We start from the raw sequence: 23,129 nt of genomic DNA, 5'->3' as shown, positions 1-23,129 counted from the left end.
CAACTGCCTTTTATTTGGTTTGGTCTAGTGTTTTGGGTTAGTTTTTCATTCTTATGGGCAGAAGAATCAGACTCTTAAGGTCATCTAACACAAATACAATTGTATAATCATTGTTATTTAATCAATTTAGTGGAACTAACATGAATTTATTATTATTATTAAATATGCCATGAGTAAATATTACTTTTAACTTATATGTTTTAAAAAGCAGTACATCCTAATGTTGAGGAGCATACCCTTTATAGTTAGTCAAATCTGGATTTGAATCCCTGTTCTCTCTTTTAAGGACTAGGTAACTTTGAGCTAGAAAATTAATCTCTCAGTTTTTATCAACCTTTAAGGATGCTGGAATAATTAGGGTAGATAACGTAAATAAAGTGCCTACTATAGTATCATTCAAAAGCAGGCATTTGATGAGTGCTTGCTATTATCATTTTCATTACTAGTACTTTAAATATTTGAGACAACTTATATTAGTATATTACATTTTTCATGGCTAAAAACATTTTTCTTGTTTTTCAGAAAGCACATCTGAGCCACTCTTAATATCATCTTTTGAGGATACAAATGAAACAGGAAACATTCAAAGTAGATGCTTCAGGAAAAGACATAAAAATGACAGTGAACCTAATTTGCAGCAGCAAGTGTCCTGGGGAAATAGAAACCATAATCTTAGTGGAGAAGTAGTGATGGGACTTATGCTCAATAGACTTAACCAGGAAGCCAACCCTGATGACATGGTTGAAAAATTAGGAGCTGATGCAAAAATTCTTTCAGATGCTGTCTCAAAAAGCACAAGACCAAACAGTCTTGATATTGGAAGGCCATCTTTAAGATCAAAAAGAGAGAGTCTAGAAAAGGAATCTAGTGATGATGATACACCTTTTGATGGTTCTAATTGTTTGACAGATAAAGTGGATTCTCCAGTTATTTTTGACTTAGAAGACTTAGACAATGAAACTTACGGGTCAAAAATGGGATATGTTGCTACACAAAATCCCAGAAGAATTCAACGTATGAATAGCAGCTTTTCGGTAAAACCTTTTGAAAAAACTGATGTTGCAACAGGATTTGATCCCCTCTCTCTTTTGATTGCTGAGACTAAGCAGCACCAAAAGGAGGAGGATGAAGAAGATGAAGATGACAGCAAAAGTGTTTCAACACCATCTGCTAGGCGTGATTTAGCTGAAGAAATTGTGATGTACATGAATAACATGACCAGTCCTTTGACAAGTCGAACACCAAGCATTGATTTACAGCGAGAATGTGATGATAAACTAACAAATAAGAAAAGTCCGACTTTAGTCAAGGCATGCAGAAGATCTAGCCTGCCTCATAATTCTCCTAGGCCAATGAGACTTACCAAATCTAAAAGCTATACAAAAAGTGAAGGCAGGCCAAGGGATAGACTCTGGTCTTCTCCAACCTTCTCACCTACTTGCCCATTTAGGAAAGAATCTCAAGATACGTTAACACATTCATCACCTTCGTTTAATTTGGATACACTATTAGTACCTAAACTAGATGTTCTAAGGAACAGTATGTTCACTGCTGGAAAAGGAGTTGCAGAGAAAGCAAGCAAATGGTATTCAAGATTCACCATGTATACCACATCATCTAAGGTAAGTTTTGTTAGTATTTTCCACTTTTCCTTTTATCTCCTTCACCACCAAAAGTCCCTTACTTGCAAGGATGTCTGTTTTTTACATTCTCCTTAAACATAGCTATACAAAAAGGACTCTTGGGATGTGCAATGTTTCTAAGTATCAGAATTTGAACTTGAAATAAAATGTCTAAAGGAAAGAAAATTTATTATGGTTATGTTTATAGTTTGGTTTTGAAAGAAAGTGATTAGCAGCTAAAGTAAAAGTTAGTGTTATATGAAAATGCTCACTTCATTATTTCCTTAAAAATGCAGATCTTTTTTTCAAATACAATGTCCACCATGCCTTCAGAAATTACCAGCCAGGCATAGAAATTCTCGTCCTGGTTAGGGTGGAGTAGCCTGTTATAGACCTACATATCTCCTAAGAACAAAAAGGTAGATGAGATACGGAAAGTAGCTGTTTAGGTGGAGGCTGACATTGGCCTGCACCACCCAGGAAACCCCAGGCCAACACCCCCAGTGGACAGCTACAGACCACGTCAGAGCACCACCGCCGGGCCCCTGCACAGCTGAATCTCCACAGAGGGTGGAGATTGATGGTAAGTGGTCACAGCCAATCCTTGCAGCTAACTGGCCTGGGTAAATCCCTCCCATTGATCTGCCAACAGCAACCAAGGCTCAACTCCAAGAGGAGGGTGTACTCAGCCCACACAAAGAACACACCTCTAGTACCCAGCTGTGCCACTGGACCCTACAGTACATTAGGCCACACTACCAAGACACGGAGTCAAAGCAGCTCTACCTAATACATAGAAACAAATACAGGGAGGCTGCCAAAACAAGGAGATAAAGAAACATGGCCCAAATGGAAGAACAGATCAAAACTCCAGAAAAATAACTAAACAAAATGGTGATAAGCAATCTATCAAATGCAAAGTTCAAAACACTGGTTATAAGGATGCTCAAGGAACTTAGTGAGGACCTCAACAGCATAAAAGAGATCTAGTCAGAAACAAAGGATACACTAATTGAAATAAAGAACAATTTAGAGGAAAACAACAGTAGAGTGAATGAAGTTGAGAATCAAATCAACTATTTGGAACATAAGGAAGTAAATAACCAATCAGAACAACAAGAAGATAAAAGAATCCAAAAAGAACGAGGATAATGTAAGCAGCCTCTTGGACAATTTCAAGAAGTTCACCATTTAAATCATAGAGGTGCCAGAAGAAGAAGAGAAAGGGCAAGAAATTGAAAACCTATCTGAAAATATAATGAAAGAAACCTTCCCTAATTTGGTGAAGGAAATAGACATACAAGTCCAGGAAGCACAGAGTGCCAAACAAGATGTATGCAAAGCAGCCTACTCTGAGACACATCAAAATTAAAATGCCAAAGGTTAAAGATAATTAGAAAACCTTAAAAGCAACAAGGGAAAAACAATTAGTTACCTACAAGGGAGTTCCCATAAGAATGTCAGCTGATTTCTCAAAAGAAACTTCGCAGGCTAGAAGGGATTGGCAGGAAATGTTCACAGTCATGAAAAGCAGAGACCTACAGCCAAAATTGCTCTACCCAGCAAAGCTATCATTTAAATTGAAGTGCAGATAAAGAGCTTCCTAGACAAGAGAAAACTAAACGAGTTCATCATCACCAAACCATTATTATATGAAATGTTAAAGGAACTTATTTAAGAAAAAGAAGATCAAAACTATGAACAATAAAATAGCAAAAAATACAAATCTATCAAAAATTGATTCTAAAAAACAAAGTAAGCAAACAAGAAGAACAGAGACAGGATCATGGATACAGAGAGTGTTTTGATGGAAGGGTGGTGTGGGGGAATGGATGAAGAGGTGAGGGGATTAAGAAGTACAAATAGGTAGTTACAGAATAGCCATGGGGTTGTAAAGTACAATATAGGAAATGTAGTAGCCAAAGAACTTAAATGCATGACCCATGGACATGAACAATGGTGGAGGGGATTGCCTGAGGAGGTGGGCAGTGCTAGGTGGAGGAGGGGCCAAAGGAGGAAAAATCAGGGCAACTTTATTAGCATAATCCCTAAAATATACGTAACTTTTAAAAAATAAAGTAGCTGTTAAAAGTCATCAGAGAAATGCTAAAATAACTGGAAAGTAGAGAGGAAAGATTCAAGAGAGAGGAGACTTGCAGAGGTGAGCTGAAGTTCCACAGCTACTTTTTCCCTGAGGGCATTTGTTTCGAGTGCAGAGCAAGGGGTTGCAAATCCAGGCTCTGCTTTATCAGAAGACTGTGGAAAGGTGAGGGGGGGCAGCAGAGCTTTTGGGACTTTATTGAGCTGGAGAGACAAAACTGGAGACTTGAGCGACTTCAAACACACATTTTTTTTTTTCTTAAAGACATTTTCCAGATACTGAAACTGCATGAGACAGGAAGCTGAAAAGGTAAGCAGATTGTCTCTGATAGACAAGAGTTCTCAGGAGTTTTATGATGTTGGGAATACAATAGCTAGAGTTCATGAGCTGCTAGGCAAGGGGGTAGTGGTGAACACACTAGGCCCTTAGCTGGAAATCCTGCAGAGTTATGTATGCCTTAGGAACATTGGCAAACTGGAGGTAGGCTGAGCCTTACTAAACTGAAACCAAGCTTTGCTCAGTCTGTGGTTAGATTAAAATAATCAGCTTTTATCTAAAAGAGGCAACAGTGTACCCTTCTGGAGGAACAGAACATCATCTGGAGTCTGTACAATTTTTTATATTCTGTCGTTTAATTAAAAATAGCTATACCAAGAGACAGGACCATAACTACAAAACAAAAGAAAAACAGATGGTGGAAACAGACCTTTAGGAGATTCAAATATTTTAATTACCAAGGGACTTTAAAATAATTATGTTCAAAAACGTGGAGGAAATTGTAAGTAATAATAATGATAATAAATGCAAAGATGGAAAATTGTACCAAATTATTTATTTAGAAGAATCAAGTATAAATTCTAGAGCTAAAAAATATATAAAAATTAAAAATGCAGTAGTTGAATTTAATAGACAAAACACAGAAAAAGAAAGGCTAGTAAACTAGATGAGAAGTTAGTAAAAAATTCCACACTGAAGCATAGACAGGAAATGAAAAATACAGAAAAGAATATGGGGTTTACAATGTAACAGGTGCTCTACCTAAGATACAGAAGCAAACACAGGAGACTGTCAAGTTGAGGAGACAGAGAAGTATGGCCCAAAGAAAGGGAGCAGAACTAAGTGACAAGAAGATAACCAACCTAACAGATGCAGAGTTCAAATCACTGGTGATAATGATGCTCACAGATTTGACAGACATTCTTGAGTACAGCAAACACATAAGGGAAGAAATGAAGGCTATGCTAAGTGAAATGAAGGAAAATCCACTCAAAACCAATGGTGAAGGGAATGAAGCCAGAATTCAAATCAATGATTTGGAACATAAAGAAGAAATAAACAGTCAACCAGTACAGAATGAAGAAACAACAATTGAAAAAAACAAAGAGAGGCTTGGGAACCTCTGGGACAACTTTAAACATACCAACATCCAAATTATAGGGGTGCCAGAAAGAGAAGCGAAAGAACAAGAAATTGAAAACTTATGTGAAAAAATAATGAAGGAAAACTTACCTAATTTGGCAAAGGAAATAGACATACAAGTCCAGGAAGCACAGGGAATCCCAAACAAGCTAGATCCAAAGAGGACCACACCAAGACACATCATCATTAAATTGCCAAAGGTTAGATACAGAGAGCTTCTTTTTTTAAAAAATAATTTATTTGTTTGTTTATTTATTATTTTTAGAGGGGAAAGGAGAAAGAGAGAGAAACATCACTGTGTGGTTGCTTCTCACTTGCGCCCCCAACTGGGGACCTGATGTGCAACCTAGTCTTGTGCCCTGACTGGGAATCAAACCAGCGACACTTGACTCGCAGGCCAACGCTCAATCCACTGAACCACAGCAGCCAGGTAAAGAGAGCATCTTAAAAGCAGCAAGAGAAAAGAAGAAAGTTACCTACAAAGGGTTCCTATAAGACTATCAGCTGATTTCTCAAAAGAAACTCTCCATGCAAGAAGGAACTGACAAGAAGTTTTCAAAATATTGAAAAGCAAGGATCTACAACCAAGACTACTCTATCCAGCAAAGCTATCATTTAGAATGGAAGGGCAGATAAAGTGCTTCCCAGACAAGGTAAAGCTAAAGGATTTCATCATCACCAAGCCATTATTATATGAAATGTTAAAGGAACTTATTTAAGTAAAAGAAGATCAAAACTATGAACATTAAAATGACAACAAAGTCACAACTATCAACAACAGAATCTTGAAAAAAAAAAAAACGATGACGAATTTGGAGTTTAGTGAAAATGCCTGACACTGATGTAATTGAGTTCCAGAAGAAGAATAATGAATGAATGAATGGATAGAAGAAATATTTAAAAAGTTAATCATCAGGATTTCCCATAAGAAAATTAATCAAAGATGTCACCTCACACATTTAAGATATCTACAAGTCTCAAGCAGAATAAATTCAAAGAAAACCATACTTGGTCATTTAATATTGAAATAGATGAAAATGAAATACAAAGAGAACTCTTTAAAGAGCTAAAGAGACATATTACCTTCAAAGGAGCAGCAATACAAAATAGACAGTTAAGTTTTGAACAGAGACTGATGTCAGAATACACTGAAAAGACATCTTTCGAGTGCTGAAAGCAAATGACTGCCAACCTGTTTTTCTATACCCAGCAAAAAGATTCTTTAAAAATCAAGGTGAGATGTCTACTTCCATTGTGGTAACATAAGACCCCTAAAGCCTATTCCTCCATAGATGACAAATAAAAACTCCAGACAAAATACAACAAACAACTATCTAAAAATTCTGAAAAATAAAAGCAGGCAGATCATGAGGAGGGACTCACACAGAGATGAATTTTCCATTTTCTTTTTTCATTCATATTTGCCTCAAGAGCAGGTCCCTGTCACAAGGTGGCATGGCAACTCTGGAAGCTAAAACTTCTAGAGAAACCCCATATTTTCTGGACAGAGAAACCAGGGAAGGAGACCTCTGGAAAATTTGAGGAGAATATGAAAGAAGGGGATTCCTTGACTCTTTTTTTTTTTTTAAGTATATTTTATTGGTTATGTTGTTACAGTAGTCCCAATTTTTTTTTTCCCTTTGCTCCCCTCTGCCCAGTTCCCCTCCTTTCCTAGATTCCTTAATTCTTTGTATGGCCCACACAAGTCTCAAAAATCAAAGCATAAATTATCTGAAATATCTCAATTGACTACCTGCTGAAACAAAAGCATCAGCCTTCTCCAAGAGATTATTAGAGTACTCAAACTACACATGACATTCACAGGGTCTAAAATGAAATCCAAAATTAGTTGATATATAAAGAACCAGAAAAACATGATTAATTCTCAAGGGAAAGATAAACCTAAGATGGAACTGTTAACTGGAATTATAAGACAGAAACTGTAAAGTAGCTCTTATAACTAGATTCCCTGAGGTAAAGAAGAACACATCTGAAATAAAATAAAGGAATACTCAGAAAAATATAGAATTCATTTTTTTTAAAGATTTTATATTATTTATATTTTAGGGAGGGGGAAAAGAGGGAAAAAGAGAGGGAAAGAAACATTGACCAGTTGCCTCTCTACCAGATTTTCTTATGGATTATTGGTATAACCAGGAAAAAATTTAACTTTCATGTTCTCAAAAGTGAAAACTAAGATATATGCCTTTGAAACCTGGATTATTGCAGAAACGAATAAAATGTAAACATAAATGAAACTTTAAAAGAATAAAATGTAATTTTAATGGTATCATTTGGGGCTGAGATTCACAGGGAGGAAAATTAACAATAGAGATTTAAAGTCAGCAAGGTTAACTTACTAACATTTAGTTTGATCTAACTAAAACTTGATCTACAGCACATGTTGGTCCAAATTAGTATGACCTTGTAAAATCAGTTGTTTTTTTTTCTGGAAGTTTCAATGTTGACTAACCATCACCTAAGTATAATAATTAAACACTTCCTCTGCCTTAGAAGTGACTTTTTAAATATGAAGGAAAGTAAGCTTATGATTGTGTCCTCAGGATCAAAGTTCTGATCGTACCAGTCTTTCTTCAGTGGGAGCCCAGGATTCGGAATCCACCTCTTTAACAGATGAAGATGTCTGCTCTGAGTTGGAAGGACCCACTTCCTCCCAAGAGTGCGGAGCCACCAGGACTAAGGGAGCTGAGTTCAGCAGAACAAACCTAGAAAGTTCTGCATCTGTAGAAGGTTTGTTCAAACAGTTCTGTCATACTTTATTTGATAGGTGGTACGTTTCCTTTTCTTCTTTGTGCTTTATTTTTGTAAAAGATTTGCATGGCTCCAAAGTCAAAGCAATAGAGACCAAGGCACTTTCAGAGACGCCTAGCTTTCATTCCCTCTGGCTTCTGGATTTTGAGTCACTTGGAAAGATTTCCCCTTCCCTGGGTTCACCAGTGTTTTCTTCTGATACTTCTCTGGTTTCCTTTGTCACATTTTCTGGGGTCAGCACATTTTCTGTAAAGGATCGCCATATCGTAAATATTTTAGATTTTATGGGCCACCATACATATCTCTTTTTTATTTCAATATCTTTTTTTGTCTTTTTATTTTTTTATCACTGCTTTAAAATGAAAGATCATTCTTAGCTTGTGGCTATACAAAAATAGATTTGACCCCTGATTTAGGTATTCAATTGATTTGAAATTTACCCTGGTATGTAATGTGAGGAATGAATGAATATAATATTTTTTCATTTGTACATTTTCTATTTTAAAAAGCTCTTATTGTGGAAATTTTCAAACATATACAAAAGTAGAAGGAACAGTATATTGAACCCCCCAGCATGTACTGTCCATCCAACTTCAACAGTCCATCTGCAGATGGCCAGTCTTGTTTTATCTTTTCCTCTCTCCCCTCTGCTGCCAACATTTTTTTCTTCCCTATGGATTGTTTTAAAGTACCTCTCAGACAACATATAGTTTTGTTCATAAATACTTCAGTATGTATCTCTAAAGTGTAAGGACTTTAATCTTCTATTTTAACTTATTAAATAATTTAATTTATTTTATCTTATTATATGTTATACATATAATGTGTACACTTTCATGTGTATAAATACTATTCACAAATTGAGGACACCTGAGTAACCAGCTCTCAGATCAAGAAACAGAACATTAACAGCATCCAGAACCTCCTCTCATACCCAGATCTTGTCACTTTCTTCATGGATAAACATTATCTTCTGATACTATACATTAGTATGGTCATTTTTTGACATTTTATGGACTCATATGGTATGCATCTTTTGTGAATCATTTATTTTTTTTGAGAATATAATTGTAATCCCATTGTATTGTTTTTAATTTTCATCCAAGGGTATGTTTATTGATTTTAGAGAGAGAGGAAGAGAGGGAGGGAGGGAGAGAGAGAAAGAGAGACAGAGACAGAGTGAGACAGAGAAACATTGCTGTAAGAGAGAAACATCAATTGATTGCCTCCCGTCTGCACCCTGATCGGGGATTGAACCCTCAACCTAGGTATATGCCCTGATTGAGAATCGAACCTTCAGCCTTTTAGAGTACAAGATGACACTCCAACCAACTGAGCCACCTGGCCAAGGCAACCATTGTATTTTCTAATGTGATACTAGTTACTGTGTAACATTTTATATTAAATATTTACTTAGTTTGAATTCTCACAATTATCCATAAAGCTTTTTTAGCTGATTTGCTCAAATTGGGATCCAGAAAAGGTCTACTTGTTGCATTTGGTTGATATGTCTATTAATTCCCTTTTCTCTTTGTTCCCTCTTTTTCCCCCACTTTGAAGAAATCAGATAATTAGCTCTCCTCCCTCCTTTTTTCTTTTTCTTTATAACAGAAGAATAGTTTGGTGTGCTAAGCAAATAAAGTTTAGCTAATGCCCTGGCCTGGTGGCTAGGATGGAGCGTCATGTTTGATTCCCCAGTCAAGGCACACATAGGAGGCAACCTATTGATGGTTCTCTCTCTCTCTCTCTCTCTCTCCCCACCCCTCTCCCCTCAAATCTCTAAAAATATCCTCAGAATTTAAAAAAAAAAAAAATCCTTAGCTTACAACCTGACTCATATTTGTTAAAATAGAGTATTCATTTTTTGCTGATGATTAATTATATACAAAGGTGCCCACACAAATGACTGAATTAGTCCAGGCAAATAGAGGTTTTGAAAAGCAACTTTGAAATAGCTTTAGAACTACAACTCCCACCCGCCCTAAGCATCTAAAGGGTGATGTGAGGCGTCAGCTCTCTCTCTGCCTCTCTACATCTCTGTCGGCAGGGCCCAGGGCTGGGATAGCTTTGAAGCTGTCATCTCCCCCTCCCCCATCCCACCTTTGCCATTTATGTGCTGAATCAATCAGGTCATTAGTCTGGATTATGCTGGTTGCACCCCGATGGTGGTGGTTCACATGTTTTCCTATCCTCTTTCTTGTGAACTGGTAATTTATAGCGTTACCGTTTTTGACCTTTACTTTTTATCTATTAAAATACCAGTACTTATTCATAAAATTGAGTAACTACTGGGAAAAAATGTATAGAGAAGGTATAGATCACCTCCAGTTTTACTAACAAGATATAGTCACTGTCAGCAATTGATTTGACCACAGAAATCCTCTTTTTGTTGTTGTTGCTTTAATACCTACTAATATCCCATTGCTCCCAAGAGTATGCTTGGAAACTCTTCCCTGGTGTTTAAGAGCAGGATTATATTATATCCTGAAAGATCCTTTCATGATTTTATACTTTTTATACCTTAGAACTAAACACTTCCTTGTATTCTAAGCATGGAAGAACACAAACAACTAGAATGTCCTCTGGTCTGCACACACACAGTGCTTAATAAGCAAACGAAGGAGAAACACACCTAGCATGTGGGAAGCGCAAGACTCGGAGCGCACATCCTTAGGCTTGTACTCCAAGCAGAAGGAAACACGTTTGCATTGTTTATTTGTCTTTTTCTTAAATTACCTTTAATATTTTGAATAGAAGAGTTGGACATTTTATCAGTGTTCTCATCCTTTCTCATCAATGTTAATGGTTTTACTCTTTGTTTTTTAATAATGAATAGGATCCCTGTCAAAGTTTGCCTTACCTGGAAAATCAGAGGTGGCGTCTTCCTGCAACACAAGTAATACAAATCTCTTCCAGAACTATGCAATGGAGGTACAATCTTAATCAAAAGGGCATTTTTATGTACTATTATATGAAATTTACATTGCTTAAGTATTGATGGTCTTAGAGTAATAAAATGTTAAATATATAGCACCTGAAAATTTCAGAATGCATGTTGCTCCTGAATAAACTTAAAGTATCCAGTATTTTAGATTATTGAAGACATACTACTTTACTTCTAATTAGAAAAATTCTGTGCTTCCTTTGAGACTCATCAACATAGAAAAGCATTTTCATTTCCAACATTTGTATTTATCCCTTGCTATGTATATGTTCTCTTTGTATTTTTATTTTAAATCTTAAACACTTATAACCAATTTTGCTGTGCAAGCACACTTGTCTGACGAGGGTAGAGATAAGATTTGGCATTTGGGGTAACTTTTTCCATCATGTTTTTCATTCTTTGTATCAGTCGATGTAAATATCTGCGGGATGTGCCGTATCTCTTTTCTTACAATGGACAAGTTATTTTTTTACCCTTAATATTTTTTCCCCCTAATTTTTGGGTAAAAATTGCTTTCAAATACATTTGTGAGTGTTATTGGTATTTCACACTAATTTGGAAAAAATTGGAAAATAAATTTGTATGCAGCTGAAAAATAAATGATGAGTACTGATGTTGCAATTCACAAAGTTTCTGATGACTTCAGGAGTTTCTATGTTTTATTACTGTAAAAACACTTTATATTTACCTACAGCAACATTTCTTAAACTGTCTGTAGTGACAGACCAGGGTTTTATATGGGTTTTGTTTTTGTTTTTTTAATTTTCGATCTGTCATGACTGTTACTCTTATAAAATGTTTTTTTAATTTTTTTTTAATTTATTGATTTTAGAGAGAGGGGAAGAGAGAAAGGGATGGAGGGAAGAATATCAATTTGCTGTTCTACTTATTTAGGCATTCATTAGTTGATTCTTGCATGTGCCCTGTCTGGGGATCAAACCCGCAACCTTGGCATATCAGGACAATGCTCTAACCAGCTGAGCTACCCGGCCAGGGCTTGTAAAATATATTGATCACACACTTAGATGTTATAGCAATGACAGATTACTTTAAAGGTTTCTAAGTCATCTTCTCAATTTCTTTACTTATCTCATCACAAACCAATAAGAGTTTGTGGACCAACACTTATTTGCTGACCACACTTTGAACAGCACAGATCTGTAATACATATGTAATTACAAATACTTATTTTCAGTAGTAACAAATTAATGCTTTGATTTACTTTTCCATCAATAAAACCATGGCAGGTTTTATGGTAATTATAATAGTAAAAATGCTCGGTTAAATGCAAGTTTCCTTTTCAGGCAAAAATTTTAGAATAGACTTAGCTGAAATAGTTAACAATTACTATATTATATAATGTACTGATTGTAGTTACATTTTGTTTGTAACTTCTGAATCCTTCTGAGTTTTAGTTTCCCAGTAGATTTATGAATTGAACTAGTTTTTAATTTATAATATGCACTAGCCAGCTTACTTGATGCGGTGCCATTTCCTCCCACAGGTTCTCATCTCAAGCTGTTCTCGGTGTAAAACTTGTGATTGTCTTGTCCATGATGAGGAAATCATGGCTGGCTGGACAGCGGATGATTCAAATCTCAACACTACATGCCCATTTTGTGGCAATCTTTTCTTGCCATTTTTGAATATTGAAATAAGAGATTTAAGACGGCCTGGAAGGTAATGATTTATGCTTTTTTCCTTCATGTTTAAGGGTTACATTTCCTAAAATCTCTCTTTCTTAAAAATTTTTAGTTATTGATTTTAGAAAGAGAGAGAAGGAAGGAGGGAGGGAGAGGGGAGAAAGAGAGAGAGAGAGAAACATTGATTTGTCTTTCTACTTATTTATGCATTCATTGGTTGACTCTTATATGTGCCCTGCCAGGGATCAGACCTACAACCTTGGCATGTCAGGACGATGCTCTTAACCAGCTGAGCTGTCTGGCCAGGGCTAAAATCTCTCTTTTTAAATAAGCTCCTTTGATTCACATTACAGATACTTTTTGAAGTCAAGTCCATCTACAGAAAATATGCGTTTTCCATCCTCCTTTTCAAGTCAGACAAGGCAGCCTTGTATCTCAACATCAGCCTCTGGTCTTGACACATCTGTTATCTCTGTTCAAGGGAATTTTGATTTAAATAGGTGAGTATGATTATGAGGAACTATATTTTAACAATTTATATTAATACATATTTTTGATAATGGCAAAAGTTAGCTGACCATTTTAAGGTTTAAATTTCTATGTATAATAGATTCATAATCTTAAATTCTTACTTCTAAGTAAAACAGTATTAAAATTATCTAACAATCTAAATGTTTAAACAGTTATAGTTTATGCTCTATGAATTCCCAGGGTATAGGCTGCATAATTCATATATAATAATGTTTACTAGTATTTTAAAGGTAAAAATTTTGTAGAACACTTGAAGTTTGTAATGAACACCACTCTCTTGTCTCTATCTCTTCAGGAATTAAGTCAGTACTACTATTTTAGAATTTTTAATTTTCTACTTAGAAATATTTAATAATCTAAGAAAACTTTTGGAGCTGATAAAGGAACTGTAAAATTAAAGTAAGACTTATACAGTAAGCCTAATATAAGTAAATCTACGTTAAAAACAAATGCATAAATCAACTTCATTTTGGAGAAGTGTCAAAATATATCATATAGATAGCTGAGCAGATGAAACCATATTGCTAACTGCATGTGCAAAAGAAAATGCCTGCATAGTACAGGCAGGCTAACATGACCTATTTAATCCTAAATGCTTAGGCAGCAAAATTGCAAATCTGTGTGTGCACTGTTTCATCACAAGTCTGCTGTAACCTTTTCTTTGAGGGCCTCTAGCCTGTGAATAGGTGGGAATCTCCCTTGCCACTAGCTGAAGGAATAGATGCCTGTTTTCTCTGCTTTGTATCCTCTGGGCCTACTGTGGCTCCTGCTGTATAACAGTTGTCCACTAAATGTTTTGAATACTTGAATGACTCTTGAATATTTAAAGTTCACTGGATAAAAAGAAAAATTAACATGACTAGACTACTTTGAAATGTATCCTTTTTCCCAGCTGAAGCCTGAGTTCCTTGGATTTATTTTGCTATGTCCAGCTCTGATGCTAAAGAGAAGAATATGATCTTTTTAGAGGAAATGAAGTAAGTCTAGACAATGATATGCTTTTTTCTTTTTTTGATGCCCAAGCAAATCTAAACTACTGGAAAACACATATGCCCGAAGTATTCAGATCCCTGCTGACAGATCAAAGACAGCTCTATCAAAATGTCCAATATTTCCAATGGCCAGGAGTGTCAGTACTTACGGTCCCTTGGATAAGGAAGACACTGGAGGGCAGAAGCTCATTCCTACCGGCAGTCTGCCAACTACTTTACAAGGAGCTACAGTATGTATTTTGGTGGTTTTAAAATTTTGGACATTAATAATTTACATGATTTTGTTCACTTTGTCTTAAACAGCCTTATTAGCTTTAATTTTATTATTGTCAAGAAGAGTCTTTTGTCCAGTGATACAATTATACTTACATGGAACTCCTTGACAGGAATTTTTTTTAATGACTTAGTATCATCAATCTTATATTTATCATTTATGGTTTTTATTTATTCAACAGGATTCTTTAGGATTAGAATGGCACCTCCCAAGTCCAGATCCTATCACTGTCCCATATCTTAGTCCTTTAGTGGTATGGAAGGAGCTTGAAAGCTTATTGGAAAATGAAGGCGATCATGCAATAACAGTTGCAGACTTTGTGGACCATCATCCAATTGTGTTTTGGAACCTGGTGTGGTATTTTAGACGTCTTGACTTACCCAGTAACTTACCTGGATTGATTCTTTCTTCTGAGCATTGTAACAAGTATTCAAAGGTACGAGAGTAAATGTTAACTAAAAGGCAATGCTGTTGTCACCATTGTAATGTTTACATATTTCTAATGACAAAAGTGTAGTGTTTATGCTATTTTTAATAACAATCTTAATCATTAGATTAATGAGATTGTTCTGATTGTGTTTACAAATAATTTTCTTCTTATAGCCTAAGTCTTGTTTTCTAGCCTTCTTGTGAAATGTATATACAATGGCCTTGCATTTTTGCTATAGCCTCAAGAATCTGTAAATGACTCTTATGAGAAGAGTTTGTGAGTTAGCCCCACTTGTATCTCACACCTCCTTCAAAAACAAACCTAGCACTTCTTTAGGAGGATGTCTCTGATTCGTACTGCAGCCGTGTGCTGTTATTCTCTTCATTCCTTTACTCTGAGTTTTTGCTTAACATTTAGGTAATCAATTTGTTTTGTGTTCATTTGTATTTTTAATATGTTCTGTAAAAGTTTTTTTTACTTTTTCATATGCTGTCACCACCACTAAATAGCAAGATCTCTCAGTGCAGGAACTTTTGTCTTCTTCTTATACTTCATGATTGTGGACATGCTTTGGATTTTCAGTACATGATCAATGAGTGACCAGAAATTAACTCAGTCAGATTATCTGCGCTAGGGCTTGGACTGATGTAGAATGGGGATGTTGGGTTTATTTTTGTTGGAAACCTTGGTCATAAGCTGATAGAGATTAACCTTTCATGCTGCCCTTTCTAATTGATCTCAGTACTTTGTAAAATCTACTTTAGGGTAGAGATCACTTTACTTTAGAGATCATTAGATTCTCACCTCAGCCCATCTTCCTTCAGTCGATATAAAATGTGTACAAACCAGTCATTTCCTGTTCTCTTTTTCTCTTGCACACATACATCCTAAAAAATATTTATAAGAATCTTTATATTTACAAAACATTATTGAGGATCATTAATGAATGCTTGTTTATTCTTCAACACAGATTCCCCGCCACTGTATGTCTGAAGATAGTAAATATGTTTTGATACAGATGTTATGGGACAATATGAAATTACATCAGGATCCGGGACAACCCTTGTACATCCTTTGGAACGCCCACAGTGAGTGCGCTCATAGAATGCTAGCTTTGTTCCTAGGAGATTAATCTCTGCTTACTTTAAATAGCCTAAACTAATATATAACTGACTTGTATTTTACTGTACTACTTTTTGTCTTACAGGTCAAAATCGTACTCTTTTGTTTGAGAGTGAGTGTTAAGTTTGATGTTTTTAGTCAAGGGTTCCTTTTTTTTTTTAGTAGTGCTGTACGTGTGCTGGAGGGGTTATGTTTTGTAGAGTTCTGCTTTTAGCACATTGCTTATCCCAATTTCTTCTTTTTGCTTTTGTTTGTTTGTTTGTTTCCATCCCAAGCTGCTGATGTAGAACTTCCCCCAGGGGCTGCATTAAGGAAAACAGTATTTTTTGTTTTTGTCTGCAAAGCCACAAAAAGCTTTAGGCCTATTTTTATTTTTTATCATGATTTGTGTCATTTTTCCCATTTTTTCTTTCTTCATTCTTCGACTTCTATTCCTTTATCTATTGCCCTTAACTTATTTTTAGTGCTTTGTAACTTCTTTGATAACATCAGTTGCTGCTTAGTTACATTCTCCTTTCTACAAAGAATATTTTCCTTTATCTTCTCTTTTATTCTTTTACAGCCCAAAAATATCCAATGGTCCAGTTATTGCAAAAAGGTGATAATTCATTTAACCAGGAACTATTGAAAAATATGGTAAAAAGCATTAAAATGAATGATGTCTATGGACCAATGAGTCAGATTTTAGAGACACTGAATAAATGTCCTCATTTTAAAAGACAGAGGTAAGTCATTATCTTAAATATTGTTCCCCTAAGAATATTCATATTGTTTCCTTAGTAATTTGTTAGAATATCTCATGCTTGTGTTAGCATAAAAGTTTTTGTCGAGAATAAATAGACAATATGCATAGTAATATCTTCTCCATTCCTTTCCCTCCTAGGAGTTTATATAGAGAAATACTATTTCTCTCACTTGTGGCACTGGGAAGAGAAAACATTGATATAGGTAATTCAGCATAATATATAATGTAATGTTAATATATCATGGTATAGTTTTCATATTGGTAGTCTTTATTATTTTAATATTATATTAATATATTAGAAAAATTATTTCTCTGATTTTTTTGATATGAGATACTTTGATATTTTGGTACTGTTAATAATAATAATAAATAATAATAATAGAAGCTAACAATAGAATTTCCATATGACCTAGCAATTCCACTTCTGGGTATATACTCAAAAGAATTGAAAATAGGATCTCAAAGAGAGATTCGTGTACACATGTTCATTATTCATAATAGTTAAAAAGTGGAAACAGCTCAAGTATTCATTGAAGTATGGATGACTAAACAAAATATATATACATACAATGAAATATTACTCAGTCTTGAAAAGGAAGGAAATTCTGACATATGCTATAACATGGATGAACCATAAAGACATTATGTTAAGTGAAATAAGCCAGTCACAACAAGACAAATGCTATATGATTCCACTTATGAGGTACTTAGAGTAGTTAAAATCATAGAGACAAAAGTAGAATGGTAGTTGCTAGGGGCTGGAGAAAGGGAAAATGGGAAATTATTTTTTAATGGGTATAGTGTTTCAGTTTTACAAGATGAAAAGTTATGAGGATGGATAGTTATAATGGCTGCACATTATGAATGTATAATTTGAACTGTATAGTTAAAAATGGCTAAGACAATAAATTTTGTTATATATATTTATCACAATTTTAAAATTTGGGGAAAAATCATTTTAAAAAGTTGGCATATTAAAGCTTTAAATTCCACTGGTCTGCAATCTAGCTCTAAAATACTATAGATTCTTAACATCCCCATGTTTTGGCTCTAAAATTCTGTGGTCCTTTAGTTGTCAGAAATGGACTCAAGATTCCTTCTTGGCCTATAACTTTGCAGTTCTGTAGTATTACAAAACTTGATTGTTGTCAACATCAAATATAAATTTCTTTATGCCTTTATTTCTTAATGAAATGTTTCAGATGCATTTGATAAAGAATATAAGATGGCATATGATCGTCTCACGCCCAGTCAAGTCAAGAGTACACACAACTGTGATAGACCGCCAAGTACTGGGGTGATGGAATGTCGAAAAACTTTTGGAGAACCTTACCTATAAAATGTGTGCGTGTGTGTACTTTTAATATGTATTGTATAGTCAGTGTGTAAAATAACACTTTTAGACTCTAAACTTTTTTTCTTCAATTTTTGAAAATGCATTTGTAAATGGTTCAGAATGTCCATATAGCTTATGTACAGAATGTTTTAAGAAGGAACAGTGACAAGTGGGGAGAGAACCACTTTGTTTCTCATTTCCCTTTTTTTCCCCTGTACTTTCCCTATAACAAGTAATTATTTTTGTGATGAGGAAATCCCTAAACAAAATTAGTTCCCATAAAATAAAACAACTGTTTTATGGTTTCTCTTGGATGAGACATATTGAAAACTCATGTATGGAACTCAAACTAATATAGGGTCAGAGTATCTCCTGTTTTCATAGACTAGTCAAATGTTTTGACCATAAAGTTGTATTATACATATTTTAAATTGTTTATAGTAAGTTGATATTTTTTTAATTTTTAAACTTAATATAGCAAACTTAAAATGAACTTAAACTTATGAAGCAAGCAATTAAGTGCTTATTTTCCTTGTCTGCTATTTGAAGTAATTAGCACAGCTGCGGATCTCTATATGTATATCTATCTCTATTTTTTTTATTACTTGGGAGAATGATTAAAAAACGTCAGTGCTAGTCTCCATGCTGCCCTAGACTTGCGTTAGCCCTCCTAAGCCTGACTTCAGGCAGTGAGTCATGGCCAAGGTTTGCGCTGCCGAGACAGACTCATGCAGCCTGTGGAGGGAGGGCCCGAGAGGTTCCAAGTCTGCTTCTGCAGTGTTAGGCTCAGCAGGCCACAGTTCCAAAATCTCTCCATTGCTGATAGATACATACAGTACACAGGGAAAACAGCTTGCAAAGCCAAATATCAGTTGGAATTTTAATATTCTACATAAATCTTATGTTGGAAAATATGTCAGATAATTTACCCTTCTCCAAATTTTAACCTTAATATCTACAATATTGAATATAATGCACATTATACTATATTTATCAGGAATATGACCTCCTGGAATATTCTGTTAATATTATATATACATATAAATATTCAAAAAAATTTTCAAAATAGAAAAGTAATAACTCTCTCAAAGTAAAGCCAGAGAGAATATCCCATATTGAGGAACTGGGCTTTTGCAATAAGCCTTAGAATCTAAATTTATAGAACCTAAAGTCCAGAAATATCCAAAAATCAAACAGTAAATTGAATGTTTAGCACCATGGACGGACTCTGAAGTAGACTCTAAAAAATATTTTTAGTCCCATTATTTCTTATATCACTTTCTTGGTAATTTCTGAAAAGTATTCTTTGGCTGTTAGAATTATTTATAGATTTTTAAGATGTATATGTGTGTGTTTGCACACATTATCATTAAGGAAGGAATTCCCTAGACAATTGCAAAGAAAAAAAAACTGATGGTCCCAAATTATGTGTGTAAAGCCAGTCAAGTCCAGGACATTTGGACTGGGGATACCGTGAAGCCCTAAGACTTAGAATTAGTTCAGCTGCAGAAAAACCACCCTTTGAGTTCACAGCATTAGTGAATATCACCAACCTGAAACATTTCACAGCTTTCTACTCTGGGAAATAATGGGGAGAGTTTAAAAAATGTAAAATTTTAGTTCAGTTAGTTTGGGGCTGAACTTGGTTACTTGAAAAATCTGGTGCTATGCACATGTCTCTGCCTCTCCTTTGTAAATACCACTCTAGTTTTATCTTTCAATATTCAAATCAAAGTTTCACATTCGAAGTGAGTCTTATGTTTTCTAAATCACTTGTAAGTTGTCAAAGTGAGAAACATGTGATAGGTGAGTCTTTTGGCACTGGCCACAAACATCCCTCCAGACAGGATTCTGGGGTTCGATTCTGTTTGTTTGTTTGTTTCCCTTATAAGAACAGCTTTCACTGTTGTTGACCTTATCTTTAACAGAGTATGAACCACAGTTTATTCATTTCAAATATCTGACCAAAAAAGATGAGGTAAAGCCCATTATTTGTGGTTCAGACTTATTTGGAAAAGTGAATGTAATTAGTATCTCCTCCCCCAACACATACAGTTTTATTTCTGCTTTTGGTTGAGTTTTGTTTCCCCTATTTTTAATCCCCAGGGAATATTATTTGCACAAATTTAGTCTTTTAAAAAACCCTAGAACATGAGTAGGAAGTGATAAACTCTGCTCAAAACAAAATTAAAATATAGATCATCCTTTAAAATAACTTTATACATACTTTCCTCCAATTTTCTCTCTGTTGACCATACATTTTGGAGAATCACGGTCAAACGTGTTGGAGAGAAATACCCTTTGCTACATTATCTGTCTCTTATTTTCTTATTCTTAGCTTTGTTTATATGTTTAATAGTTGAAAATAAATCATTCTCTGTCCTGGTATAACTTGTTTACTACTTCCTTCCATTGTGTTTTGAATGTCACACATTTATATCATATTTCAATATTCAATTTTTCCATCCTATCGACAGGTAGGAAATTATGCAGCCTGTTTATGTTCTGATTTTTGTCTTTTCTGATTAGGGTTTTTTGTTTGTTTGTTCTTTTTCTTTTCCTTTTTAAAATTATTTTTATTTTTTAGCTTTAAATTCTAAAACCACCAGCCTATTTTATTATAAGTTTTTCTAATGACTTTCCTTTTTTGTAGGTAGAGAAATGGCCCCCTGAAAATGTTGGTTCAGCAATTTAGGTGATAATAATTATTTTAACTTTATGCACTATTTTAGTGCAACTAAGTAAGTGTTAGCCTGCTGTATATAGAAGGCTGTTATATTGTATTTCTAAATACTTTGTTAGTATACAGTAAGAAAATACCCATTTTTGTGGTACTGTGTGATTGCCCACCTTTATTTTTATTTCTCCCACTAGAACTTGAAAGCTGCTTTTAGGCACTTTATCGCAGAGCAGGAAGGGAAAGAGCAGGCTGCCCTTGGCCCACCTTTGTGCTGGAGTTAGCATGCTGTGCCCTTTGTTTAGACACAAGACTGAGTTCTACTTTAGAATTGAATTCTCTAGCAACTACTTACCAACTTACCTTCATATCCTTAGTACTTGGTCTCTTCCTTTTATCCCTTCATATTACCCCATTCCTTTGGCCTCAAAGTAAGTACATTTGCTGGCTTAATTACTTTTGTTTAGAAAATTAACAGTGCACAAATTATTATAGGAATTTCTGTCTCTGATTCAAGAAGTCTGTGTGATGGACTTATTCTCTGAGATGGTAACAGACTCTTCTGATAACAGTTAACGCGGCCCTTTCCCCAGGGACAGAGAGCTTGATCATGAGCTCTCTCTTTGCACCTTTCGTAGAGACTAGTCCCACCTGCAGCAGGATCTGCCCTCAAAAAAGGGGTCATACCAAGGGTATTCTTTGGCACATAAGGTCAACCATTTCTTCATTTGTTTCTACCAGACTTTGCCCAAAATATTAAATTCCAATTCTGGATGCCTTTAGTACTCAATCTTTAAATAAATAATGATTAGGATGTAAATAGTGTTATAAAAGGCCAAGCCTATAATTTGACAGAAACATTTTTTCATGAGAGTGCAATACAATGTTCACAATGTACAGCAACCATTTAAACATATGCCAATTTTCATAAGTTTGGAATTTAGCCTTTTTTTCTGGTACTATAGAATCTTACCCCATTAAATTAGGAAGGGTTTCACAGTTTTAGAAATTTGACCCAGACTTATTGCCAGGGTCACAAAGAAGATGCAGCCTCATGGAGGATGAAGGAGAAGTCACCTATGCAGCCAGTCTTCCAATTCAAGACACCCTTGTGGAAACAGTTCAGACTTCCTAGGCTGAATGAATGAACTACAATACAGATGATTTTGTCTATCAAATAAGAGGACCATCTCACCATTATCTTGATATTTTAAGATGGTACTTTAGCTCTAAAACAGCACAATTTTAATAAATTATAGATCTGTAAATGTATGACAAAAACTTTAATTTCCAAACATAACAAATTGATCTTTTAGAAGTTACATAAGTTTTCCATTTCCCTGAAATTTCTCCTCTGTACCCCCCGCCTGGAATTCCTACTCATCCATCAAGACCCAACTTTCATTTTATATACTTGACCCTTTCTGTCATAGTGGAAAGTGATCAGAACTTCTTTCTAGGCAAGGAGAAATGCCAGAAATTCAGCTCACTAATCAGGAAAAGGTTGTTAGAGCACTAGAGTTGATTTTAATCATGAAGTGACTCTCCAGTGCTTTATCATTGCAGAACATTTCACTGTCCCTCAATCCCCACTCAGTCATTCTGGGGAAGAGCATTGGATCCCCGGGCCATCAGGGAGGAGGCGGATTCCCAGAGGCTGGCTGGAACTGGCTGCAGAAACCAGGCTGGCCCCCATCTTGGCACTGGGATCTCCCTTCCGTAAGGACTGTTCTCCTAGTCTTAGGCCATGGCAAATGGGGACTGGGCAGTGCCCCAGCACCAGGACTGAGGGTAACTAATTTAAGAACATGAAATTTGAACATGATTTCATATTCTTCACCAGGCTTCTGACCCACTCACCTAAGGATATAGATAACTCCATCCATGTTTGTAAAATAAAACACTACTGGGACTCATAATTTATTGAAATTGAAAAGAAATAGTTTCCAAAGAATGTGAATCCTTGGGTAGTGAGGCCATTAAATTAACCAGGCCATCTTAAGGGATGTATCATGGACTCAAGTACTTTGAACACAGCCCTTCAACACCAAAATTTTGATTTTTTTTTTTTTCATATCACATCTGCCCTGCTATCTTCTAGTCTTCTCTCGTGTTTTGTAAGTAAAGCTGTATTTACCATCATAACCGATAGTCACTTCAGCTCTCTTTGCTCTGAAACCAGGGACATAGAACTGTTTCATTTCTAATGTGTGCTTAACTTGATGCTAGTAAAAGCAGCAAGCAGTGGTATCTAATACACATACACTTCAAATTCCACATGAAATGTTTAAATAACCACTCAGTTTTTTAAAACAAGTGTCCTTTACACTAGCTTCCTTGGAAAGAGTAATGCTTTTTTTCTCGTGTGTTGCCACTGTGCTAAGCATTTGGGGGATTTCTCCTTTGTAATGCCCTTAACATCCGCTTGTAAGCCACACAAGAAATCAATCTTCTCGCTATATAATACTATCTGGGTTAACATACAAACACGGCACTGCCCCACTGGGTCTCTTACTTTATA

The 23,129-nt window shown here is 35.3% G+C and overlaps 1 protein-coding gene across 1 annotated transcript in view; it reads left to right on the top strand.

Moving 5' to 3' along the window:
• The window catches only part of DENND4A (DENN domain containing 4A), an 85,571-nt gene extending 67,335 nt beyond the window's left edge, over window positions 1-18,236 (top strand). Inside the window, exons 23-34 of the mRNA XM_090270798.1 lie at window positions 523-1,622; window positions 7,707-7,893; window positions 10,751-10,845; window positions 12,363-12,538; window positions 12,855-13,001; window positions 14,056-14,254; window positions 14,480-14,734; window positions 15,699-15,816; window positions 15,936-15,962; window positions 16,413-16,575; window positions 16,734-16,798; window positions 17,798-18,236. Coding sequence (XP_090126924.1) covers window positions 523-1,622; window positions 7,707-7,893; window positions 10,751-10,845; window positions 12,363-12,538; window positions 12,855-13,001; window positions 14,056-14,254; window positions 14,480-14,734; window positions 15,699-15,816; window positions 15,936-15,962; window positions 16,413-16,575; window positions 16,734-16,798; window positions 17,798-17,934 — 2,669 coding nt within the window. The 3' untranslated portion in view covers window positions 17,935-18,236. The remainder of the gene's footprint in view (window positions 1-522; window positions 1,623-7,706; window positions 7,894-10,750; window positions 10,846-12,362; window positions 12,539-12,854; window positions 13,002-14,055; window positions 14,255-14,479; window positions 14,735-15,698; window positions 15,817-15,935; window positions 15,963-16,412; window positions 16,576-16,733; window positions 16,799-17,797) is intronic.
• Window positions 18,237-23,129: the final 4,893 nt, after the last annotated feature.

This window comes from Furipterus horrens, unplaced genomic scaffold (assembly GCF_987537825.1).
Source record: "Furipterus horrens unplaced genomic scaffold, mFurHor1.1.pri manual_scaffold_3, whole genome shotgun sequence".
NCBI lineage: Eukaryota > Metazoa > Chordata > Mammalia > Chiroptera > Furipteridae > Furipterus > Furipterus horrens.
The sequence above is the reverse complement of the archived record's forward strand: the minus strand, read 5'-3'. Positions and strand labels throughout refer to the sequence as shown.